This window comes from Phaethon aethereus (assembly GCF_964289735.1).
Source record: "Phaethon aethereus genome assembly, chromosome: 5".
NCBI classification, from domain to species: Eukaryota; Metazoa; Chordata; class Aves; order Phaethontiformes; family Phaethontidae; genus Phaethon; species Phaethon aethereus.
Window position 1 is genome coordinate 18,280,894 of NC_138579.1, and position 27,185 is coordinate 18,308,078.

Below are 27,185 nucleotides of genomic sequence, written 5' to 3' on the forward strand. Positions count from 1 at the left end.
GTTGCTCCCTCGCCTCCCCCTCGGCTCGGCCCCGCGCCCCGGGGCAGCCCGGCCGGGCCGAGCGGAGGGGAAGCCGCCGGCGGGAGGAGCCAGGGCGAGGAGGGAGAACCGAGGGGGCCGAGCGCGCAGGGGACTGCCTCGATGGGCTTGAAAAATCACTGCAGCAGCGGCGGCGGGCAGGGGCGAGATGCGATCCCGGGCTGCGCTGCCACGCCGCTCTCCCCGCTGGCCCCGGCAGCGGCCCCGGCAGCGGCCGGCCCCTCTGTCCCCCGCCCGGCTCCAAACTTTTTCCGCTGCCCTCCCGGGGTGTGCGGGAGCCCCGGGCTGAGCGGCGAGCGCCGGCCGGGGAGCCCCCGGCGCGGCCAGGCTGCCGGCGGAGCATCCCGGGGGGAGCCGGCGGGGCGGGCAGAGAGGGAGGCGGGCGGGCGGGGCGGAGGCATGTCTCCCCGCTGAGGGAGCCGGGACTCGCAGGGCGCTGGGTTTTCCCGACCACCCCTTCCTCTCCCCACCCGCCCATCTCCCTGCCTCCCTGCCCCCCCTCCCCTTCCCTTCCTCCCTCCTTCCCTCCCTCCCCTCCAGAATTAAAGTTGGGACAGTCGCGCTCCGGGGATGGGTGCGAGCCCACGCCTCTGCCGCCGGCTCGCTCTGCTCCCTCCCCAGGTCGCCCGGAGCCCGCGCCCCCGCCCGCCCAGGAGGGATGCTGCTCCGGGAGCTGCTGGGGCTGCTCCGCTGCTGCTGCTGGCCCTCCCTGCTGCTGCACTGTGCCCTCCACCCGCTCTGGGGCTGCGTTCAGGTAGGGCTGCCCGGAGCTGCGCCGCGCCCGCATGCGGGGGGCGGCGGGGGCGGCAGACCGAGCCCCCCGGCCGGCCGAGCGGGAGGGGGCCGCAGCAGGCTGGCGGCGGCGGGGCGGCGGCCCCCGGAGCGGGGGGAGCCGCGGCTCCTTCGCGGCGCCGTCCCCCTCCTTGCCGGCTGCTGCGGGACGGAGCGCGTGAGGGCCGGGCGGGCGGCTCTGAGCTCCGGGAGCGGGGCTGGCGGCGGCGTGGTCTGCCCCGGCGAGGTGCGGCTGACTTTCTTCGGCGCGCCGACGCCGGAGGGCTCGTAAGCGCGTTTTGCTGTCGGTGGCAAGATGCACCGCAAGAAGCAGTGCCTGGAGCGGAGCTCCGGTGGCCTGATTTTGGTAATGTTTTGCCGTGGGTTTTCCACGTTGATTGCGACTTGAGGCTTCTCTGGCTAAAGGGCTGGATCAGCTTTTGCTAACTCCGACGTCGTGGTGTTGTGTGACCTTGATTGAAATGTGGGGTGACCAGCAAGGTGGACGGGGAGAAATTAGCATACGGTGAGGGAGAGCACCCATCCGGTTCAGAGAATCAGAACGGCACCAAGGCTCAACTCAAATGCATCACTTAAAGTTTATTTATAATATATATCTTCAGAGGAGTGACTGATGAGCCAGCCAAGTGCTGTTCAAGAACAGAACAACTGCAGTTTCTTTCTTGGAGAAAACACAGTGGAGACTCCACGTCTTTTACTCCCTGTTCTAAACTTAGTGAATCCCAAGAGATTAAACAGAGATGTTGTTTGTTTTAGCATCTTGTCTCTTGCCGTGAATGACAAAGAGGATTTGTGCTCCTTACAGATTAAAATGAACAGAAATACAACAAAAACAACCTCCTTTAAACCAATGCCCCCGTCATAAAAATCTCTGCCAGCACTACCTTCCTGCTGTCCTGCTCAAGTATTCAGGTAGCTAAGCATAAGTTAAAACTGTAACTGCATTTTTAAGGGAAACACAGCTGTGTAAAAAGAGATGCCTTCTGAAAACTCTCTCCTGTAATCAGTCAGTCAATCAAGCAGATAAAAAAAAAAAGAAAAACTTGCATAAATGTCTTTCTGGCAAACTACTCAGGTGATCTAAGCTGATCTTTCAAAAATAATTACATTTATAAGAATTGAAACAAGCTCTGAGAAATGCAAAAGCCAAGGGACGAAGTCTTTTCTCGCAATAATTTGGGACAATAAGATTTACTTTCTTCATCTATACTTGTGGTATTGCCTGCTATTCTGTGGAAGGGCAATCAATAAATCTGCTCATACTCAAGCTTCTTTCCAGCCCTCTCCAAACTAGGTTGTATCCTAAGGAACCCATTGGCACGCACCACTGGAAAGGGCAGGTGTGGAGTGCTCATCGGCATGCCAGCCTTCCTTGTGACTGAAACTCCCTCATCTTTGAATCGTTCCTTGACTCCCTTCCCCATGTTGAGTCATAACCCTTGCTCTTATCTTCAAAGTCTCACAAGCCATACTTTCCTCAACTTACCCAGTAATGTGTCCCATATATCGCTCCCCTGCCCCTGCTCCGTCTATAGAGGCCATCATTTTTTCTCACAACTCTTCCCCCAGCCCCTCTACACTCGTTTGTCCATGCGATGACTATTGTGTGGCATGGCCTTCCCTCCCACATCTTTGCATTCTCTCCTCAGGCCCTGCTTTGAGGCACTGAAGAGAATCAGTCAGATGATAATCAGAGGAGATGCAATTATATTATTAAAAAAAAAACCAAACACAAAAAACCAAACAAAATAAAAAAATAAAAAAGCAAACCAAAACCCACAATCTTTTCTTATTAGCATCTTAGCCAGCGCTGTGACAAGAAGGAAGGGATGATTCTGTCTGACGCTTTTGACATAATTAAAAAAAGAGCAGTAAGTGTCATGATAAATAGCAGGGTCACGTTTTTTCTGGTTTCATAAACATGGATCTGGATTAATTCTGAGGTGAATTATGCAGAGCTGTCCTGGGATTTACGCAGCAGTGTTGAGATCTCATCTCTGTAGACTGCTTCCAAGAGACAAAGCTCTTGCCACATCAGCAGGCTTTTAGAGGTCTCTGTGCCTTTTCAGTCAACTGCACTTTTCTTTTCAGGCTTTCCTCCTCTTACCTGATTCAAAAAGTCACAAGAGGGCCACCCTCCGGGAACTGTATTAATCCTCTTTTCCCACCCCACTCTGTAGAGCATGCTCGTGGACTGCTGCAACCCCATGGGACTCTACTGAAATATTAAATACTAAACAGCTCTGACAACATGCAGCATTATTCTTCCACTCTATGCAAAGCAGGACTAGGAACACTGTTTCTGAAGGAAATCTCAGATTAAGAAGAAATATATCACAGGCATGAACATCAACAGAGAGACTGCAAAAGAAAACCACTAGTTACCACTTTCTGTTTGCTTTTCCCTGGACATTTGTGGATCAGATTTTAATTTCCATTAATATTTAAAAGCATTTTTCCTTTTTTGCAAAGCATGTTCATATCAAATGCACAAATCCATAAAGTCAACTCTTTATGTCTTCTCAGAAAAGGTAGCTTCAGCTTGAAGTTCGGGCAACATGTATGTCCAAACTGGCCAACTGTTGAGCATGTTAAGAAAGCCTCATGCCAATCAAGCAACCAAGTTTTAGACAGGCCAAGGAGACACATGTTCATGGCACCTACAGCATCTGGAGGAATGGCTGGAAGGTGCAGAAGTAACAACTAGGGAGCAAGCCCTGGGTGGTCCATCTCTGGAGATGACCCCTTGCCAAGGCAAACTATGTGTTACGACCTGCCTGGCAGCCTGGTGGATGTCCGGTTAGTCATTATCTGCAAAGTGATTCCAAAGCACTGTAGTAGTGTCCAGCAGAACAAACAAACAGTAAACTTTGAGGCCGGACTCGAATTAGCAAACCTGTCCAGAGAAAGATTAGGCTCTTTCAACATGCCTTTTCTCTCCTGCCATTCCCCGTAAAGGCAACTCACCTTGAATTGCAGACAGTAAGAAAGAAACATGGAGTATTTTATTTCATCATTCTCTGCCAGAGCAAGATTGTTTCCTAAAGCATATTTTCTAGTGATTTGTTCTGCTTACCTTTAGAAGACACAAGTAATAGCCTTCATTCCTTTCGTAAGAAGACTAATAGACATCGAGTGGCATTTATTTTCTTGAAAAGGAGCCAAATGTCTCATCTTTTTTTTTCTTAATTCTATCTTGCTACTGTTAGTTAATCTTCCTGCAGCAGTCCTTGACTATTTCTCTCTTCCTCAAGGCCCTCAACCTTGATTTGTGTCTTTCCTTTTCCTGCCAGATTTCAGCCAATGTGCAATATGTTTGTTATTTTAAACTAATCTTCTAAGACAAACCCCTGGCAAGGTAATATCTGTGTTCGTACAAGTATCTTCTAATAACCAGACATTTTACTGAGTGACAAGAGAAGGTGATCAAGCTCATACTTTTAAATGTCATTTCTTTCCCAATCATTTAAAAATGATCGTGGTGAGCTTTGATAAAGGTTCAAACTAAGGCATTGAGAGACAAAGCAACTTTTTTTTTTTCCCCCCCAGATATAATATTTTAAAAGTACACAGGAGTAGGGAGTGGCTGGACATGTATAAGGTTAATCTTGTCTGCAAAGTAATTGAGAAAAAATGTCTACTGGTTTCTGAGAGCACTCTGTTACCAGCCTAAGGTAGGAGAGCGTCTAGGGATTTAAAATCAGTTAATAGTTCTAAAAAAAGACAGAGCAAGCCTTTGGTTCTGGTTGATATTAAGTTAGAGCAATAAGTCAATGTAGCTTTTCCATACCAGAAAATCATCTTCAGACATATACACAAAGCTGCTTCTGGTCTGCAAATGAAGCTGGCTCCAAGTCTGCTCAGTGTTACTCTGCCCTGCCTCTCTCCTCTCCCATGGCTCAGGCTCCTGCGAGACTAGCGAGCTGGAGGGCTCAGCGACCGGGGAACTAGGCAGGGGATGGTAATTGTAGCCAGGAGTTTATGGTTGCTTCCTAATCATCTGCCGGGGCCAGTGGAGAGATGTTGCCCTACCTCCTCTGTTAGCACAGCAAATGTTGTCACACCAGGAGTGCCACTGCCACCGCATGGAGTGGGTGCTCTTCCTTTGAGGGTCCTCTTGGGAGCGTCCCTAACACCCCAAGCCAGCCTGTGAAGAGCAGTGGAAGAGCTGAAGCAGTATGGAGGATATGCTGCTGCCTGTGATCACTTACTTTAAAAATAAATAAGCCTGCTTAGCAGACAGATTTATTACTAGCCATGAGGGATTACGAAGCCGAGTCACTTGATTCATTAGAGCGTTCAGGGAGTTTGTGTAAGTTCCTGGAAGCTGTCTGGGATGGTCTTTAACCACCCTGTAGCTGTTACCTGATGGTGAAGGGGAAAGTTGGAAAGCACGTGTGCTGAATTTGTTTTTCCCTGTGTTTGGTAATAGATTTTGACAAGCTGTTTAAAGAACTGAGCTTTCTGACTTGTGCTGTACCGAGCCACCCTTCCAAGTCAGCTACACATAACCTCTTCTATTCTTTCCTCCCTCTCTATAATATTTAATCAACAAAGCCCTGCCTCCATTTCCCCGAGGCCAGAGTAATGCATCTTTCTGCATTTAGAAACCTCCTACGCTTGTGAACATGTCCTTTGTGCAGTGATGTTGTTTTAATTAGCCATGTCTCTCTTTTTGGCCAGAAGCACATTAAATGACTGTGTGCAGCTTTCCTGCAGCCAAAAGGCAGCACAGCACCCTCGGTGCCCAGCTATGGGTGGTGGGAGAGGCCCTCTGGCCGTGCTGCGGGCTGGGGGCAAGGGTTGAAAAGGGGAGATGAGGCAGATTGTGTGCATGGAGCTGGCAGAGGAAGGGAAGCAAAGCTTGGGCAGGAGAGAGGAGGGTGGAGAAGGCAACCCTAGGTGACCATGGGGATAGGCAGGGAGGCAGAAGAGACCTGCCTAAAAGATGTCAGAAAGCATGGCATGAAACATCCTCTTTGGAATGACCAACATGTCACAGAAAAGAGCTAATGTTAGGCCACAAGGCAACAGTTGAATGCTAGTATAACTATCCTTACTTCAGCAAGACACAAGTCTGTCCCAGACTCGGTCTCCTAATCCTGTATTCAAAGTGCTTGTTAAATAACACACTTACTCATCTTTTAGGCTTCGTCTCCTTAAAATTGTATCCAGTATTTTCCATCTGAGTATCAGTCCATTCAAAAAGAGCTGACTTAGAGACCTGTGAAGTTAACACCTCTCAGAAGTTCCTGCAACGTTCATCAAATTTCCTTTTCATTAGAGACTTACTCCTCTTCATTTCGTAGAGTTAGATTAGGAATTTTACTGAATATTCCTTAAATCCCTAGTCATGTAGATATTACCGATGATAAGAAAAACACGCTGTTAATAAATGGTCCTTGTCATGACTAGATCAAGCTATTGAACATATTGTATACCAATACTGGCTAAGTCATTGTCCGTGGCCGGGTGATGCCTACGCTTTGGTTCTGCAATGCCTCATCTTCAGCTTTATTACTAGCCAACACTGCACGACGTGGAGGCTACCAGTTCCAGTTTGAGGCATTTGCATTTTGACCGTGTCATTGTTGTGGTCCGCAGATGGGTAAAATGTGGGCTCCCTCCCCTCTTCGTGGGAAGTGAAACACTCCGTGAAATGTTCTCTGAACATCAAAGGGAGGCTGGCAAAGCAGAGGAGAGATCTCCTCTGGCTTTCAGTTCTGCCATAAGGCAAATGAACATAATCCTGACCCTAACTAACTGTCTTGTGGTTTTTATTAGCTCTCTTTGGCTTGCAGCAACAACCCTGTGAATAATGCATGCTGCTAGATGGCTTTCCTAAGGAAAGAAGGCTTACGCAATCATATTGTCTGCCATTACCCGCTTTCTTCTTACCCATAATAACTCAGAAACCAGCCAGACAATTTCAACCAAATCTGACAGAGGGAAAGAGGTCTTGAAGATATTGTGCTAAGTAAAAAATTAAAAAAATTAAAAATGGGGACTATGTAGGGAAGAGCCCTTCTTGTAGAGGCCTTAGTGAGGAACGTGAGCTCAGTTCTAACTACAGGTCTGAGGTGCCACTCAGGTACTCAAGTCCAAGAAACACATTAATGGAAAATGAGTTTTCACTGTTTTTGCTGCTCATGCAATGACTTTTTTCTTCACAGATCACTCAGGGTGAGCCCCAGAAGTCATGCTCCAAGCCTGTAGCAGAGAAAGTCACAGAGAGCTGCCAGCAAATTTGCCAGTGCAGGCCACCTCCACCGCTACCACCACCGCCTCCGCCTCCGCCTCCACCACCCCCAAGGTTGCTAGTGGTGCCAAGTAAGTAGCTGCTGGTACGGTTGTAGTGTGCTGAGGGAGGGCAAAGCAACGGAGATGCCTGGACAGACGTAAGGAGAAAGGATGTAGGAGAGGGCACAGCTAGCTCGTTTGTCATATTCCACTTAGCAAATGGAGGAAAAAATGTTCTCACTAGAGATGGAGATCTGTTTTCTGATCAATGAATAATGCTTGGCTTTTGGAGGAAAGCCAGAGAAATTCCCCGCTTTCATTGCATTATGTATGATTCCCTAGCTTTAAATGGTTCCCTAATGTCCTGGCCCTGGGAAATGCTTTCCCACGGAGACATAGCACTGTGCTTCCCCTTGAGTTACATGACCTCCTGTTTCACCACGTGTGCACCTTGGAGGTCTGGGTGCTCCAAGACAAACTTATTTATAAGCAAGCAACAATTCAAACGCTCTGCCTAGACCATCCTGCAGCTTTGGCTGTCTTCAAGACACTGGAGCTCTACTGGTTTACCATAACATTGAGTCATGTTCACTGGTTTTAAATTGATTACAACTGTAACAAAAGCCAGAGGCATGTCAGGAGTCAATGGCAAGTGAGCACTTTTCACACTAATGCACATACAGGCTAAGACTCATCTATTTATCTTCATACAAATCTGTGCTCCCGAGCCTTATCCAGCCCACCCAACCTCCTCTTAATTTCCAGCCGTGCATCCCCATGTCCAGCACACCTTGTGCCTGTGGTTCCTGCTGGGTTGCTCTGCCAGCTCCCTCCTGCGTCGGTGTTCCTGTGATCCCTGACGCACAGATCCTTTCTGGAGCGCGATGGCTGTGCCGGTGGTCCCCGGAGGGCCAGTCCCTCTGCAGTGGGACGGATCTCGCCGGTGCTACCTGCGCTGGCCGGGCGCAGGGACACGGGCTGGACCCTGCGCAGACACTTTTAGGTCCCAGGTGTTTGGTATTCCAGCAAATACCGGTTTGGTATCTCCTTAATGCTCCTATATATTTGCAAATTTGTCCTTCCCTAAAAGGCTGCCTATTAATTCCACGCCTTGCTTAGATAAACTCCCCCAGGAACAGTGTTGCAAAGTATATCTATTATCCTTCTCAGTGCTTCCCCCAAGGGAAAAGAAATCATGAGGTAGCATCATTTGGCTGTTTGTCTTTATCAGCGCCATCCCCAGATGTGCAGAAGACACTAAGAAGGCTTCTGCACAGCTTTTAGCCGGGCAGAGATCAGGCAGAATTTTGCAGTACGTCTTCTGCCAGGACCATGCTTCATATTTGTGCCACGCTGCAGAAATTTAAGGCAAAGGCAGAAAAAAACCCAACAGTGAAGCACTTGGGAAAGGAAGTACAAAGACAACTTGGAAAGCAGAGATGAAGGTTTTTGATAGCAGCAAAAATCTCTTTCGATGTTCAGGAAGATGTCGTGGACAGTAATATTGAAAATTCCCTTGATCTTTGCCTCACAGTCAGAAAATAAAGTACTTTACCCCTCTGTTTCCTTGTACCTGGGGTACCCCGTTGCCCCGAGGGAGCAGCTGTTACCCACACTGGCCGTGGCAGAGCAGTGCCAGCGCCGGCTGTCGGCACAGGGACCAGCTGCCAGGCTGCTTCTGCCGCCAGGTCTGAGTGCGTGGATTTGTCTCCTGTGAAGTGGGAAGGAAATCATATCGGAGGGGGGAAAAAAAAAAAGTCTGGCACTTATTGCAAAAAGGGGAAAGAGAAATCAAATGGGCCTGCGACTGGGATAGCCTGATGCTTACTCAGGCTGGATTGCCAGGTGTTAACCCACTTCTAAAAATGAGCTATATAAAACCAGATGACTAATATTTAAACAAGCCAATTCATTTTAAATGCAATAAAAAAATAGATTACACGTTCCTTTCACCAGTAAGCTTTAGAGTAGCTTTCATTATTATCAGCTGTCTAGGCACTGTGATTTAGCCCACGTGTACAGCAATCCCCATCCTTGTGAGAATGAGCAAGCCTCGTGGTTAAATATTGATGGTACAGACATCGCTTTTAAACAGCATTCAGAGGAGAAGGCAGTAAAGGGGCAAGACATGCTATTATTAAGTCGTTGATGCTAGACTTGCACTTTGCACTTTTTAAGTGATTAAAGTTAAGTACTGGAAAGACCTCCGCAAAAAGCAGCAGCCCAGGAGCTGCAAGTTTTTTACCTTTACAAGGTATAGCGTCTGCATCATGAGGCACTTCGTAAAGATGCTGGCACCGCTCTCAGAGCTTTGTGAGCCACAAAAGGCTGCAGCCTGCTAGGCACTGTCCTTAAAAGCTCTTTTTGCAATCAAACTGAATGTTGTTGGAGGTTTAGGTCATCTCTACATCCTTCTAAAACAGCTACTGTGGTTTGGGCCTGATGATTAAAGCCAATAGATAAAAAATTCCTGCCCATCCTGTTGCTACAGACACTGACAGCTCGGTTATCTGCTAAGTGAAGCCATTTAGTGCTCTTTGATGCGTCCTGTCTGGTCTCCAGCTGCCGCTATGGAAAAGCAGGGCACCCTCTTTCTGTCGTCTCTATCGGTCCCACCTGAATGTTTTCCAAACCCTACTCGGATGTACGGGATGGAACTGGGTAACTGTTTCTGAGCAGCTGAATCACTCCCTGAAAGGTTTTATTGTGCTTCAGGGCAGCTGAGGACTTTCAGGAACAATTACAGTGCATTTAGTGTCTCTTTTAGACATTTCGATACTGACGGGTTGATCCAGCAACAAATCTTTAGCTCCGTTTCCTGCAGATAGATTTATACAAAATCTGTTAAATGTTGTGAATTCCAGAATTCATGTATAATAACTGGTAAATGTTGTGTTTGCTCTGAGGGACAATAAGGTAATTCCCTCCACGGAAAATGAGTAGAATCACACACAACGTAGCAGTCAGTCTAGATACAAGAGTGGTGGCAGAAACACCAACTTTCCAGGCATTAGGAGGCACCTCACTATTATAGTCATGTATTTTCAACAGGAAGGTGTGGGGTGTGTCTCAGTGCAGCCCAGGAAGGTGAACAAATATAATTTGCTCAACAATATGAATATGGGAGATTAAATTAGATCATTTGGCCCATATATTTCCAAATATGGATAACAAAATTATAAACTGGTGAATCCAAGGAATGCCTCTGCTGTCTGAACTCCAGGCTCCAGGGAAGAAAACACAAACTGTTTTTGTCCTTCAGCCATGACTCCAGACCTCCTTTTCCCACGTTTCTTAATTCCTTCATACAGACGACTGGTGTTTCCCATGTCACTTCCAATCCCTGTTCCTGCCTTCACTGCATCCGCTCTGCAGCTGTCATGGGCCATTCCCCTGCAGCAGCATATCCATGGATCTCCTCCTCGCTAAGGAGTACTCCTGGTCTTCCACAGTGAATCCGTCCGCTTTATGGTATCCAAGTGAAAGCTAACATCATCCACACTGGTCCCTGTGGATGCCAGTTCTCTCCTTATTGCCAGTTCAGCCTTGTCTCTTTCTGTAAAGTGGGACACATGGAGCATTTCAGTTTTGAGTTTCCTGAGCTTCATTCTAGATACAATTTATTGGCATCCCACTGAGACACTGATATCTTGTTTGGTATAGATGTGTACCTTACTGAGGATCTTCAATGAGAGGTGCTCCAGCCTGTCTTAGAAATAACTACAATGGTGGGGACTGTCAGGAGACATGGTCGCTGAGCCAATTGTGGTTCCTCCAGACATTTTGGCATATTGATGTTTCCGCAGTAACTCTCCTGAAGCAAGCAGCAGCCTTCTCTTTAACCTGTGCCTAGAAAACTGCTCATTGATGAAGTGAAAGGAAAGCTCATGAGGCTCTGAGAGGCCTAAGGCCAACAAAGCTTAGATGCCGACAGCAAAGAAAAAAGGAACTTTCAGTGAAATTGAGTGTGTTCCCTAGATGTGGCTGTAATGACCTGACAGAGACACAGATGCTCAGAACCTGGCCTTTAATTAACTGTTTCTTTTTTTCCTCCCATCTGCTTTCCTCCTTGTCTCTGGATTTCAGCCAGGACTAACACAAGGTGAATGGAGTACTTGTTTAGGCAGCATTTCTAACCCAGCTTCACAGACCCGTGAGATTAAGCTAGTTCAAATGATGTTGACCCTTCAAAATCTAAAATACTGCTGTTGTCAGCCCTTCAATACTTTGTGAGCATGCAGTTTTTTCCAGGGGCATTGCAAAGAAGAAAGGACTTTGTTTGGAAGTAGAAACTAGGCTTTCAAAACAGGAAAGGGTTAAAGCTAGACAGTATCAGTTTTAACCTGTGTAAGGTTTGAAGGAAAAAAAAACATTTCAGAAGTGACTTCTTCAAAATGGTACACGGAAGAGAAAGGATGTTCAGCACAAACTCCTCATTTGCTGGTTAGCAACATTGGCTGTCTCTGCTCCACCCATCTCCCGCATTGGGTGAGGAGTCCATGGTACTGCCGTAGCCTCTCTAGATGATGGAAGTGTCCGGTCAAACATTGCTTCAGTCAAAATTTAGAGGAGGAAATGTAAATACATTTTTTTGTCTGAGATCATTACAAGCTGTACTAGTACAGCTGAGTCAGGATAAGTGAACCAACCTCTGACTCGTTGGATGCTTGCACATAGGTACACAGTGAGGTCTTTATGGCTCCTGATCTCAACGGACGTTTGCCCTGAGCTATCAGTTGAGATAAAGCACAATCAAGTCTGTGCAAAGCCAAAGTGAATGACATCACTGCAGAGGACTCTAATCTCTAGGCTGTAATTGTATGATTTTGTTTTTCAAGGTGAAATCTTTATCTTTGGAGATAGTGCATCTAATTAACTAATTATTTGGTCCAGTGAAAATGCCAAAATAAAAATGACCAACTGCAGGAAGGGTGCAACTTTTTGGCAACTATATGAGCACAGATGTATAGTTTAATTTCAGAAAGTGTGCAGCGTCCCTTCAGAGCAAGTAGGAAAGCTAAGGACATTCGGATCTTTCAGGGCAGATGATCACAATTGTGTATAGGCAGGAATCTGAAGTACAGGACCAGTCTGGAACTTCTTAAATTTTGAGGTTTTCAGCAACTAAAATTTGCAGGTTTGGCTTGCTGACTGTTCCCAACATAGCCTTTCACAGCAGGAACTTGTTATAGAAATAAAAGATACATGGCTCTGGGGCATATAAGAATAAGAAACGTTTTTTTCCTTAGGCTTTTCTACAACCTGAATCCTGGTGGTAGAATGGACAGGGCAACCCAGTGTGGATCCAGAGAATGAGTTTGAGCCTGATGCTGAGCACTGTCTTCCCAAGGCCGTTCAAGCAGGAGAGTGAGCATGGTCCCGATGCTCACCACTTCGCTTCTTGTACTCATGGGTACAGATGTTGACCTGCTTGCCTACACAATGCCAAAAGGTCTTTGTCCTGGGCAGAGGTCTATGATTGTCCTCGAAGAGTTGAGGGGAGGCTGTGATTGCAAAACTGAATTTAAATCCTCCTGGAGGCCATCACATGTTTTACAACATGAGGTGCCAAAGAATTTGCTGCAGGCAGTCTGGTGTAGCTCCTGCAATATGCGCTGAGCATCCCGGAGTTGCGACTTTGTTTCCCTTTGGGTAGACCTTTTGTCTTGTGAGTGCTTTGCACCTTTCCAAAGAGCTGCCGCAAATGCATTTCTGACCCTAAGGGCTCAGCTGGTGGGGCCAGCCGTCACCTACTGCCCTTCTGCCAGAAGGACTGGTTCTCAGTAGTTTTGAGATATTAGGGCAGGAGTCTGGGATTAACTTAGCCCAAGTGCTGATGCCCAAAGGGCTTACTAGCAAACAGATGGGGGTGGTTTTGTTTTACAATATGGGGAAAATGTTTTCATCCCTACTTCATACAGCATAGCGACTACCGGAACTGAACAGTGATGGAAGAGAACTACGGTAGCACCAAAAGGGGAGGGGGGCACATCGACTCTTACATCAAGACATTTATGGTAATAAATAAATATGGTAACGGCTCCTGTCAGGGAATATTATTTCACCACAAGTCTGGTCTAGACAGTGATTTTTATTTTTTATTTAAATGCAAGCAGAATGATGAAACAGGGAAGCCCTTTCAGTTTTTGTAACACAGCTGTCGTACTGTGAATTACAGTTTTGTGCGAGAGCATTGTTTATAATTTACAAAGCAAAACCAAAATTCAATTCTTGTCTTCTCCCAGCTACAGTTTCATTTTACTGGAGGATTGTGACTCTAAGAACTGGCAGCAGGATTTTGAAGCTTTTAAATCTAAATTGGAATCCAGCCCCACAGCCTGGAGTCATGGATGATGGCACATCAGAGTCTAGGCCAGGTCCCCATCATGTTGTTTTCACATCACAGACACTACCTTCTCTGTTAGCACAGGGAACCAAATCATTAAGCATCCGAGATGGGATTTACGCAGAATTCACCCACCTAAATCAGAAATGCAATTATTAGATTTCCTGCCTCAAACTGCAGGCACCTGTGATTTTATCACTAAAGACTTAAAGACTTCAAAATCCTGATATTTTTTGCATTTAGCGCAGTTATTTCTGATGTAGGAATAAAAATTACAAGTCCTCACCTCCCAGTTAAAATGAAAAAATTATTTAAAGTGAGGAGATTTCTTAAGCAGCAATCAGATATGAAGTTTGAAATAATTTGGACATCGGGGATGTTATATTAAGTCTGAAGAGCTGGATAGTGACTAGAAAGCAGGTAAGACTGGGAATGTTCGTGCTAATATTTTCCTGATAGGATTCTGCTGTCACTCGTGCACCTAACATCTCCTCGTATTGCGCTCTTGTAAACTCTCTTCCGTTGTAAAACACTGGTTAGATCAGGCTGTCAATCACAGCTTCCATTACTTTCTCAGTTCAGAGTTTTTCACCACAATAAATTCTGAAATGTTTTGTCAAGTCTAATTTTTATTTAGGCAAGTGATGAATCTTCACCCTGTTCTGGGACCTTGCAGATTTGTTTTGAATTTTTCATGCAGTAATAAATCCATATTATGGAAAAATCCACTCTCTTGAAAATGCACTCGTTCATACAATTTGAAGTATTTAAAAGGAAGAGCCTCAGGCCAGATTTTGCAGTGCAGGAATCAGTGGGAGTTCTGTTATCTATAGATTAAAAGTATTGTCTAATGTTGAAAAAGGAAGCATTAGATATTCAACTGATTCTGCAGTAGAACACTCCTTTCTGCTCTGACATGCATACTCCAACAGCCTGATTTATTTATTTTTTAAGCAAAAGGAGTTGGCTAAGCTGAAGACATTAATTCCCTGTTTGGATGGCAGTCCATTTGTACATGCCTACCATTTCACTGATTAAGAAGATAACAAATCTTCAGTGAAGTTACCGATGAGTCAGAGGTTGCTGATTTACAAGTAATTGTAGGTTCCCCTGCCTGTGGCAGAAGGAGTCATGCCTCATCTCAACAAGCCAGAAGTAAAGTCTTAACTGGCACAAGCTCTTTGAGCAGGAAGGGCTAAGCAGCCGGCCTTGGTAAAGCAGACCTGCAGAAATGTATATTCTTGTAATGGTTTTGTGCATTGTCTTTATTGTAAACATGATATAAAGGTGCAGCCTGTGTAATTGCGACATAGGTAATTTTTAAGTTGATGTAACAAATCAAGGAAGCAGCATTCTCAACATGGAATCAGAGAATCATAGAATCTTTGGGTTGGAAGGGACCTTTAAGGACCATCTAGTCCAACCCCACCTGCAATGAGCAGGGACATCTTCAACTAGAGCAGGTTGCTCTGGGCAACCTGGGCCAGGGTTCCACCACCCTCACAGTAAAAAATTGCCTCCATCTAGTCGAAATCTGCCCTCTTCTAGTTTAAAACCATTACCCCTTGTCATATTGCAAGTCCCTGCTAAAAAGTCTGTCCCCATCTTTCTCAGAGCCCCCTTTAAGTACTGGAAGGCTGCAATAAGGTCTCCCCACAGCCTTCTCTTCTCCAAGCTGAACAACCCCAATCTCCCAGCCTGTCCTCACAGGAGAGGTGTTCCATCCCTCTGATCATTTTTGAGGCCTCCTCCGGCCCCGCTCCAACAGGTCCATGTCCTTCCTGTGCTGAGGGCTCCAGGGCTGGAGGCAGTACTGCAGGTGGGGTCTCACCAGAGCAGAGCAGAGGGGCAGAATCCCCTCCCTCGACCTGCTGGCCACGCTGCTTTGGATGAAGTCCAGGATACATTTGGCATATTATCCCAAAGTGAGTACACAGTGTCCATTAATATAGTACAAACATAGATTAATAACTGATGCGACTGCCAAAAACTTTCATTAATAATTATGTGAGTTAATTTAACACTTCCACTAGTAAGTCATATCATACTGTAACCACAAATATAGTAGCAAACTGTGAATCCTAATTGTTATTAAAATGAATAATTTCATAATTTTGAAGAGTGTCTTTTAAATGAAGCTGATATTTCATCAGTTCATTGGTTAGAAATATTTTACACAAAATTCTGTTCCTTGACAAACGCTGCTATTAAACTGGACTTTTACCAACGGAGCAGATTCTATTGAATCACCCCTGGACATTTTCCTTTCCTTTTGGAAGCCGTGCATAATCTTACTTCATAGCCGCTATCAAAGGGAATGACTATCTGTGGAGCAAAGGGAAGGCTTGGTTTAACCCTCGGTTTGATTTGGCAAGCTGTAGGGGCTCTACCTCAGCTTTACGGGGCATCATTCTGCAGCACTGACTGCCTACTGCTGTAGGCTTCACTAGGGAGTGCCTGTGACCAGCATCTCTGCAAAAGCTCGCCTACCTGTGCAGGTCCAGACTTCTGTTGTAAAGCTTGAGGAAAGTGCAACCAGTAACCAATTTGCTTGATTTTTTGACTGTAAGGTAGCCTGTGCCTTGTCTTTTAGCTTTCAGAGAGTTACAAATGTACTCTGAGTGGTGAGTGAGGACTTCATGTTGGGCATTTGGCATGGTGAAACGATCTGTTGATGTGATAGAATTGCCATTTTACGTATTATATATTTTATAGACACTGAATGAAAAATTATCAGTTGATAAATGTAATTTTATTTTTATTAGAATTAAATTTACCCCTGATTTGAAAGGCATTTCACATTTCAGTTCCATTCTACTCTGGGTGGGTCATCAATTTTATTTCCCTTAGGTTGAACCTGAGTACAATTTGGAAAAGGAACTTGAATGCACTAGGTATGGGAATTATTAATTGGCCTCCTCAGGGACATTTTTAAGTGATAGCTCTAGCCTTTACTTCCATCAATAACCAGGCCATTGAAGTGATACAGGAATAAACTCTGTAATATCAAACAGTAGGATTATGTTTATATAGATGCTGTGCACTAACAGAAGTATCTGCTACATAGACAGCTGTTCCCTAAAACTCAGACATATGACTTGCAATATGGCTTTCCTTGTAAAGTGAACTCTTCAAAGCCATCTGTACTTACCAATCTAAAGTATATGTCTATTATAGTCACTCTCTCCAAATAGTGTCTGAATGTCCAACAGGCACAGCATTAATTTTTCAGAGATGGACACAAACGAGTGCCTTAGAAACTGCTGCTACTAACACATTAGGAAAATATTCCAGGTATTTCCAAGTCTTCCACAATCTGTATCAGGAAATTCAGTCTGCAGTTGGCTGAAGCTGGTTTTGTATCTGCCTTCCCCCAGGGGGAACTAATTTTGAGAAAGTTTCAGCTCCAAGCTTTGCTTTTATCTGAGGTTCCTGAGCCCTTTAAAAACCCACTAAAGGATCTAGGAGATAATATCTTAATCACACCAGTAGCACTGAATTTTACTTACATTTCATAGCCCATGACTTTGATAGGACCACTCATGTGAATAGTGCGCAGCCTGAAGAAGTTGTGCAGACCTGGACCTTAATTTGATCTATATATAGAACGTTATACCAAGAAAATCTGTCATCTTTCTGTGGGATTACATCTGCCAACTCTGAGGTATCTTATTAATTATTCTCTGGCAAAAGACCGGTCATCAGTGTAGGAGCTTAGACTTCCAAAATGATATTTCAGCTGTTTGAATTTTAGTCTGTGTCATCCCTCCTTTGAAGGCCCGTTCACTGCAAGAGCTGAGGGGTGGATAAGAATGTATATGACTTGATGGTGACGGACTGTGACTCCTGCAAAGGAGGTGTCTTGTCCACCCTGTGGGGAGCGGAGAAAAGGAAGTCCAGGATGCTGCTTCACCCTTTACCACCGACCTGCTGCGAGATCCCAAGAGCGTCAATTACCTTATCAGCCACTCAAAGTTATCATATCTGAAACGGAGACATTTTTTCACCTCTGTAAACTTTGGATTTGAGACGAGTGGATGTCAAGCACCGAAGATTTTTATTAATTTTAAGCTCAGAAGTGAACCATAATTGCTACAGAATTGATCAGCTATGTCCTGTCCTACCACTCATCGAAGAGGAGGCTGCACCACCCCACAGCAAGGAGGACAAGGCATTCACTGTGCTGGGAGCAAGAGGCAGAGCCTACGGCCACGCCGTCACCGCACGGTAAAGAAGGAAAGGAGGCAGCCTGAGGGACCGGACACGAGCCCGCAGTGCAAAACATCACCGTGTCATGTCTTATTTCTCCTCTCTCAATAACAATATAGCTTCAACAAACCCCCGGCAACGGAGCGTGTGCCAGCAGATATGGGAATTAACAGCCTGAAAGGGATATCACTGTATGTGGGTAAAGTGTCCATATGGGTGCCACCACCGTAGCACCTTGACAGGCTCAGCTGTACCTGTGTCACAGCACCTGCTTGGAGCACAGATTTCATCCGTTTACAGAGGCTCAGTAAAATCAAGGGCTAGATTTTTAAGGGCTTTTATCACCTAAAAATGCAGGTAGATGCTAAATGAGCTCTCCAAACCTCTTAACTCCCAGCAAGTGTCCTAAGCTGTGGCCCACTCCACCTTACTTTGGAGAGCACTGGTGCTTTCTATGTGCTGTTTACTAAGCATTTCCTCGCTGCCCACCTGAGGTGGGTGGTGGCCAGCAGGTTGCAAGAGAGGATGCAGGGAGGATGAGGCCAATTTTCTGTTCATGGCTTTGCTCCTCAGCAGTCACTTTGTCATTAGATGCCCTCTGCAGCTGCACCACCCCACGCAGGAGCCTGTCTCTCCCTGGAATACCCGGTAGCTGGTGAGGAGCCCATCTGCTGACCCAAAACAACCTCTGAAACAGCCTGAAAGAAAGCCAGCTTGACTCGGGGAGACAACTGTCCAGAAAACTCATTTCTCTTCATACCTAATTTACTATGTTGGATGTGGGAGGTGATGTTGGCTATGTGATGGAGGAAGAAAGCTCTGTGGGAAAATGCATCTCCTGTCCCTAACAAGTTTCAGTTTGGATGTGACCCTTTACTGCTTCCACTGATGCTTACGACTGTACCCCCAGGGCATAGTGCCGTAAGCCTGCAAAGACAGGTAGCCCTTTTCCCAAGAAGCCCGAAAAAGTCACTACATTCGAGTCCTAGCAGCAAACCTCTTGCCCATGTTGAAGCTGCTCACGTGTGTACTGAGCTCTATGGGTCTCTGCGGGCGGGGGGCCCGCTGCGGCAAACACCAAAACAGAATCTTCTGCTTTTTTTCAACCTTGCCAAGACACACGGCGAGGCGACCGGAGGCTCCAACAGCGCGGCGGCCGAGCGGCTCCTTGCAGAAGCGGCCGCAGGGCAGGTGTGCCTGGGCACGCTGGCAGGGGACGGGCTGCAGTACCTGCCTGGACTGCAAGGCTGATGGTTTGCCACCTATTACAGGTGTTAAGTTCACCCTTAAAAAGTGTTGAGAGTTCACGCGCCCCTGCGTATCATACTCGTTTTTAGATCCTCTCTAGGAAGTCTGTGCCAGCCAAAGCAGAACGGGGGAGGGACACATATGGATAGCTGTATGTATGTATGTGTGCATGTGTGTGTGTGTTGAATCCTGATGGAAATATGCTGCTATGCTTTCAGGTATCAGAGCACAGAAATGGCAAAGGCAGACTTAGCGTGAATGTTCAGTGTTTTCAGGCCTCTTTTCCCCAGGATGCTCTGTTCGCTGCCGTAACGTGATGGGGTCCCACAGTCTGCTGGAGCTAGCAGACGTTGCTCAGCACTGATTTTCCCTGCTGAAGAATAGCCCGTGCTTTCTGCACGCGTCGCTTGCTGCTGGAGAGCCAGACTGTGTGTTTGTGCAATGAAGTGGATGGCACTGTGCTGGCGCATCTCTGTGCCTCTCAGTGGTGCCTCTGTTCAAAACAACTGAGAGTCACTGTCCCCAGGTCAGTGCCGTGCGCTGTTTTGCTGTAGACCGTGGCCTTGCTGCTGTGTTTGCTTGAATAGGCAGTTGACAGGAAGGTCAGGGAAAAACAGGTGGTTCTTGTAGAAATATAGATGAAGTACTTGTAAATTTACCTATTTACTATATTAGAGAATTGGGAAAGGAGTAACAACAGTGCTGACACGCAGCCGTATGTTGCACATTTAATCCCTACATTTTGCAACAGTTTGGAAATCTGGGACTACTGTCCCCATCCTGGAGAAGGAGTCAGAGGCTGGGGGTGAAGGTCTTTCCAAAATCACCCAACAAGCAAGGGGGAGAGCTGAGGCTGGAACCCATGTCCTGAGAGGAATTTCTGTCCTCTACCCACCATGACACTCTGCCTAAAAAGAAGTTAAAGCCTATATCATAAAACTTAGAAGATTACATTTAATCTCGTGTATCTACATTCAAGCACACAAGTTAAAGCATCCCAGCTCTCTGAGTGCTCGGGACCTCTAGAAATCAGGTCACCTTCTGAAATAAATTCAAGAATACTGATTTAACACCAAATTTTCAGGCAGTTGTGACCTGTTTCTCAGAGGCACCAAATAACCCACTAATCTGATCGACAGCTCCTGCATTTCAGGGGGCAAGCCACCAAGAACAGCCGGGCTCACCTGGGCGACGGCTCTCACGGGGAGGCAGCGCTCAGGACCATCTGGGGGTGTCACTAGGACTATCTTGGTGCTGATCCAGGTTGCGGAGAGTGGGGAAATGTGATGGTGCCCATGAGGCTCTTCAGCATGACCGTGTTGCTCTGAGGAGGAGGCTGCCTTGCAAAGCACAGGCTTTCTCCTTTGCTCGGGACAGGAGCCCATAGTGTGTGATTTAATCGGGGTAAAAACAATTCCATCCTTTTTGCTGAGGGAGAATCAGATGGCGAGGGAGAAACGGCATCTCACTGGGAGACTGATGGTTAGAAAAAAATGTGACAAAGTCAGATCAGAGGGCGGTGGCTGATGTGAATATCCATTGTAAAGATAAATGCCGGAGCTGAGTGTTAACACAGAAGCTAGCTATGATGTAATCTCCTTAAAAGCCTTTTTTCCACACGGCCTTTAAATGCTACTGCTTCTCCAGATCATGCTTTAGAGAACAGACTCTCCCTCTGTGCTCACTAACTCCGCTCTCCTCCAAAAGACCTTGGCAGCTGAAACCATGTTTTTCTCCTATTTGCGGGGCCGTACCTCAGTTCTGGCGGGTCCCATCAGCTTCACCGACAACCTAATAGGATTAAGGCTGGCAGATCTGGCCCTCAGCCTGCCGATTGTTTGGAGCACGGACTTTCCCTCCCTACTTGTTTTTGATAGTCTGTTGACTGCTCTGCTGTCTGCATCAACATCATCCTTCCATAAGCATGTAGGACTCTGAACCGAAATACTAGTCTTCCTCTGCGGCCGTGCCAAAACCAACACAAGTTATCCTACAAGCTCAGCCCTTCCTGGGCACCCTGTGGGATCCCACCTCGTTTCTGTCCGCAGGTCTCGGCCGCACATTGCGCCTGGGCACGGCGTCAGTGTGCCGGCTTGGGGCAGAGATCTGGCGCCTGCCCGGGAAGTCAACAAGGCGGTTTGCTGCTGCCACCCCTGTCACACAGTTATGGCCAAACCTGATGTTGGCGTCTGACTCCCAAGGAGGAGGCAACATGATCCAGAGGGTAGGTCTGGCTGGGAGTCAAAAGACATTTTGTTTCCTGGCTTTTTCACTGAGCTGCGGCGACTTTGCGCAACCTGATTCCTCACAATATGTGCTTCACTTATGCCTGGGCGACCAATACATTCATCTGGTATTATTTTTATTTTGGTCCTAATGATATGTTCATTTTCTAAAGGACTCTCAAATCTGCCAGGGAAAAGCAGCTGCATGAGACCTACCAAGAAAGCACAGGAACATGGGGCTTTAGTGAAATCCCCTGCAAAACTCAAACAAAAATATGTGCAGGTTCAATAATCAAGATCTTAAGCACCACACTTAAAAATCCCCTGCCCAGCTCCTCTCTTTTCCACTGGCTGTTCCAGTCCTGTTTCTTGCAATGCACTCCTCTATTGCCCATGACCTTCAGAAAACTGCAGAACTGCCCCTTTCCTCCACCTCCTGCAAACTCCAGTCTCCAAAACTAGGCACAAAACTGAGCATGTTTCTTGTTTCAGAAGGGAAGCATTTTTAGAAAAGGGGAGAAAACTAAGGGGATGGGGGAAACCGAGGGTGTAGAATAACACCTTCTACAGTGTAAAAGCTGCAGGGGAGGGAATTTCTCCAGCATCATCCCACACATGTTTTTGTTATAGCAGAAGTTCCTGCTGTGTAGTGATTGCAGTACCCCCTTTAAAAGTGTAGTAGGAACATATGCAAGGAGCAGCTGCATGATATAATCTTGTCTGCAACATAATGTGGTAAACAGAAGTGTCATCTGCTACAGGAATAGCTGATTTCCACCAGTATTATTTAACCTAGCTACTCCAGGGAGGCAGTAAATCAGGACAGGCTTTCTGCTGAGCACACCACTATTGCCTGTACGAGTTGTTTACCCAACTGGCTCATGGCATTCTGGAAATAGCCCTAAGTTTACCAGCAACAGGAAGGGCACAGATCTATAAGGAAGTAAAAAAAAAAAAAAGAAAACTAACATAGATTTTCTTCTGGATCAAAATTTCCTCCAAAATTAGGTGATATTTATTTTCTTTAAGCCATTCTATTGCACATGCTGTACAGTTACAGCCATGCTCCAGAGATGAGGGTGGTGGGACAGGATATTGCTGTCTAAAGCAGTTCTTTCGTCTTTCCTCGCTGGGTAGTGTCTTCCTCCTGTGCCTTTTCTCTGTGGCAGAATCTCAGGGAATGGGTACAGCAGAGCAGCTTTCTGGGTCACTGCTCTTTGGGGACTGTGATAATCCAAATCCTTTCTGTCATGTTCGGATTTACTGGTGATGGACTTGCCCCAAGTGGACTTCATCTGTTATTGAAGCTGTCATCCATTCCCGCTTTACATTCCTGCTGCATTGGCCTGGTCCCTCAAGTTAATGGTGGCTGTTAATAGATCTGGCTTTCTCTGCTGCCCATCCTGCACCCTTTTTTCCCCAACTCTGAACAGGTAATAATGTGTCCACCACTTCGAGGAGAACAGCCCTGTTCTCTGTTTCCCTGTTTCCCTGCTGTGGAAATCTCATATTTTATTCTATTTGCTGGATTTAATCCACTCGACACTGCTTTAAGTGTTTGGAGCTCTCCTTTGGAGTTTGCTTTGCTTCTGCTTCTCAGGGGAAGCAAGGGCAAAGCATCCTTGGGGGCCACATCCCAACCATTGTGCCCAGCAGCTGCAATGCCAAAGCACCTCTGTGCCAGACATTTAAACATCATAGAATCGCAGAACAGTTTGGGTCAGAAGGGTCATTTAAAGCTCATCTAGTCCAACGCCCCTGCCATGGGCAGGGACATCTCTCACTAGACCAGGTTGCTCAAAGCCCCATCCAACCTGGCCTTGAACACTTCTGAGGATGGCGTATCCACAACTTCTCGGGACAAATATGTGCAAGCATATGGCAATGTGTGTGACACCGTCTTGCTCCTCTAAGGTGGTCTGCTCCCAGTATCTCCTCTACGTCATTTCATATCTCCAGGGGCCTGAGACTGTAGCTGCCATTGGGGTGCCAGGAGGGGGGCAGTCTGTGCCCAAAGCCCTTCAGCCAGTGGCCAGATGGGTTTGGTTATCACCATGGTTTATCATGGGGCAAAGAATTTGCCCCATTGCAGTTGTGGCCCAAATCCAGTTTATCTTTCTTCAAGGTTTAATTGTGTGTACACACCACTGGCAACGGTGCCTGCTGCCGCCACCAGCTCATGTGGTTGAGGCTGGACCTGCTCCGACTCTACTGTCTTGGCTCCACCATAGCTGAAATCTGGGAATGCCTCTACCCTCTCCTCCCTGAGTCTGCTCACAGTCTTTGCTCTGTGTCTGCTGTGCGGTCTGGAGGCAGTGCAGAGGGGCGTTATGGCCTCTTGCAGGCTGTCTCGGAGGCCATGGCTGGCCAGGCAGGGAGGGGGGCTGACCCAGCCCCCGGGGCTCCTGTTGGTACCAGCACTGCTTTTCGCGTTTGGTGTGATGTGCTCCTGCTCATCTTCAACGCTCCCCTTCAACAGTTCAAGCGTGGCTGGCTGTGTTGTCTGCAGGCAACAACTGTGAAGGCAGGTTGATGAGGTGATTTTTGGACCTGCCAGAGAGACAGCGAAGTGCATCCATTCATATATTATAGCTCCTATATCTTCAAAGTAAATCATTTCAAATGCATACAGAGGTGCCCCAAATGTGAATGTTTGCCTTTACGTGTTCAGCAAATGTAAGAAATCTCAAGTGCAGGGAAGAGGGAGAAGAAATAAAGGAGTTGGTGGGGTTTCTCACATATTCTGTCACCAACGCTTACTAATCACTCCTGAGGGGTCACTCAGAATGCAAACACATTTAACAAAACTATTGGCAGCAGTTTCATTTTTATGGGTGCATATGTATACCCCTTCATGTATATACATTAAATATATATAACACATATATATCCTTTCCACGTATATACGTGTTTATACACATACATATATATGTATGTGTATGCATATGTGTATATACATATATGTATGCCTATATATAGTGTGTGTGTGTATGCACAAACACCAGGGAGTTCCTCTCAAAGCACACAGAAACCTGACTCGGTTAGACAAGCCTGTTCTTCATCTGTCAGTGGAAAATGGCAATCCTTCCTTCTATAAGCCTATCTTTGTACGTGATCACCAGCCTGAACGTCGCCTTCTGCGGGCAGCTGTGGTTGCAACGTGCCCGTGAGCGCAGATTTCCCTCTGGCCACGCGCAAGCCCCATGGCTTGTGCGTCGGCGCAGGCGTGAGGCCGGGGTGAGCGGAGGAGCCGCTGCCTGGCCCGCATGCGTGCACGGCTTCTGCCCTGGCAGGAGGCACCAAGGCCCCCCATCTCCTGGTCAGCCTCCTCTCCCCCATCTTCCGGGCAGATTTTCCCCTCTAATCCAAGAGTGTCAATGGATAGGGTTCAAAGGCTTCGCCTGTTCCTGAAATGCCTTTTAGGATAACAGCTGAAGTATTTTTGTCAAGGTCTAGCAGTACCACAAACTTCATTAGAAGGCTCTTTTGAAGGGTTTCTTTTTCCCATGCTGGCTGCCTCTCACTGTTAGTACCTTCCTATGTTATCCAAACACATCCGTAGCGGTTCCTACGTGACGAAATACAGCAAACAAATAGGAGACACTTGAGCTGACACCGACTCACAGATCCCTCCCCATCGCCCCCAGTTAGGTACAAAACCTGCACCTGGAGAGCCCACAGCCTCCAGGGCTCTGGGGACTGAGCTCCTGGCCTTTGTCAAAATGCGGAGCAGCGCTAATGAGAGTCATCATGCAGATGCTGGGACAAGGTCCTCAGCTGGCACCAGTCTCACAGCTGGGTGGACTTCTGCTGGTTTCGTAGAATCATGGAATAATTTGGGTTGGAAGGGACCTTTAAAGGTCATCTAGTCCAACCCCCCTGCAATGAGTGGTGACAGCTTCTAGCTTCTTGTCCCTTTTTATTAGCTGCCCAAGGCATCGTTCTGATGTACAATTAACTTAATCAGCATTTATTTAATCAGCACTCACTTTGGGGTGAATTTACACTGCTGAGGGAGTGAAGGGCCTTACATGAAAGTAGGTAAGAGACCTCTGGCTCAGCACTGAAATCCGCTTTCTCAAAAAAGAAGTGGGCATGTGCTGGAGGCTCTCCTTGACTTTCAGCTTTTACACAACACAATGATTATAGAGTAAATGTCCAAGCTTTGGTGTCTGCATGTCTAACTGTTCCTCTGTTGGGTTTCTCCTCCCAGAACACTAGTTATTTCACATTAATCAGGGGATTCGTTGAACTCTATTCCACAGGGGATTGGATGAGACACCCTGATGTCAAGAAACCCAAGCTGCAACAGATTTTAAATCCCCCTCCATATTTAACTGGGCATGGAGTGTCCTGGGAGTCTTTTCATATACCTTGACATCTGAAATCACATGTAAACCTCCGCACATTTTCTGGGCTTATTCCTGCATCCCAGTGTGATAATGGCTGTAGGAACTAGTGGCTTCCCTCTGTCTTGCAAACAGAAATGCCAATGTGCAAATTATGCGACTATATCAAAATAATAAGGCAAATAAGAGTGAAGATGAGACTAGAACCCCAAACCCTGCCTTAGCCAGGAGATCAACAGGTCTCTAAAATATGTGACATGCATAGAGATTGCTAGAAACACATTGCCTGCATCTTCAATTCCTTTTAAGTTCCAAGCAAGACTGATAAAACACTTGAGGCCCTTAGAATATGAGCCTGCCTTCAAAATAAAATCCAGTCTCGCTTCCTAGCATGCTAATTAAAAGTGCATGGCTGATTCAGGCAGCCCTACAATAGCAAGAGGAGTGCTGCAGGCATAGAGATGGCAGGGTTTAGCCTGTTGTGAGTATACAATATTAAAAACGGGCAGATGTCTCATAAAGATGATTACGCCAGCACTCTTGACCTTTCTGCAAGAGCAGGAAAAAAAACAATAATCAGTTTTGATTTATCTTGAAAGTGCCTTTCCTTTTTTAGGCATGAAGTTACTGTTGTTGGGGGGGAGGTCACTGTCACCCTTCCACGTCACTTCAGCACACACTCACCAGCTGCCTGGGACCGAGCCTGTGAGCGGATTGACACACTCAGACCTCGGCCAGAGACGCCCGCCCTGGGTTCGCACATGGGAGCACGGGTCGCTGCCTCCCTTAGCTCTTTTCCAGCTCAGCCCCGTGTTTTGGTTTGATTTATTTTGGTTTGCTTTGCTTTGCTTTGCTGGGATGGCTGAGGGCGAGAGCCTGTGGAAAGGGAAGCCCTGACGCAGGCTCCCTGCCTCAGCATCGCTGCTGAGAGCTGCGCAGGGGCACCGGCTCATCCAGAGCAACCCCATGATGGAGCACTTACCCTCTCCTGACAGACCTGTTGGTGTTACTTTCCAATGTCCCGGCATTCCCATGTGAAGAGCAATTGGCCTACAACCCATACCGCGATGGAAAGTAATAACCCTAATCAAAATCAATAGCAGGCGTACTAGATTTCCAAAATCTTAGCTTTATACAGACATGACCACTAAAGATAACCTGTGGGTGTACCCAAGGATTCCAAGTCCAGTTTCTATATTCTGTCACAGGCAGTACAAGTATGTCTCGCTTTTATAACATACACAAAAGCGTTTAATGCTTAATCCAGAAGATTAAAACAGCTTCATCACTAGTTTTTGGGTTTAGTAGCTCAGGGCAATTTTGAGAGTGATCCCCTCAGAGATTTGTTAAAAAGAAGACAGAGACAACTTTGTGATTTTATGGAAACTTCCTTTCCAGTCACACAACCTCTATTTTTTGTGCCTGGACATTGAGGGAAACACTCTGTAGCTGAGCTAATCTTTCCTGGTATGTACATTTCTGGCTGGACCCATGTGTATACAGATACCTACTGACATTAGAGCTGGAGCTGTGTCTTTATGCCGAGCCTTCGAAACAAATTTAGTCCAAGAAAGCAAGTGTGTGAGATTCTTGTGGTGCTTAAATAGTTTGAGGATGCCTTTGCTCTGAAAGTACTTCTTCATTTGTTTTCAATAAGTTGGATCCAGCCACCCACTGTAGGTCTGAAGTCGGTCTGTTTATTCATTGTATTTATTCAGGCCTGGTGCTGTTGGGAAT

The 27,185-nt window shown here is 46.6% G+C and overlaps 1 protein-coding gene across 1 annotated transcript in view; it reads left to right on the top strand.

Annotated features, from left to right (window-relative positions):
- Window positions 1–611: 611 nt before the first annotated feature.
- PRIMA1 (proline rich membrane anchor 1) overlaps window positions 612–27,185 on the top strand; it is a gene marked incomplete at its 3' end in the record, with an annotated part of 51,359 nt that continues 24,785 nt past the window's right edge. The window contains exons 1-2 of the mRNA XM_081999934.1: window positions 612–793; window positions 7,005–7,161. Coding sequence (XP_081856060.1) covers window positions 698–793; window positions 7,005–7,161 — 253 coding nt within the window. The 5' untranslated portion in view covers window positions 612–697. The remainder of the gene's footprint in view (window positions 794–7,004; window positions 7,162–27,185) is intronic.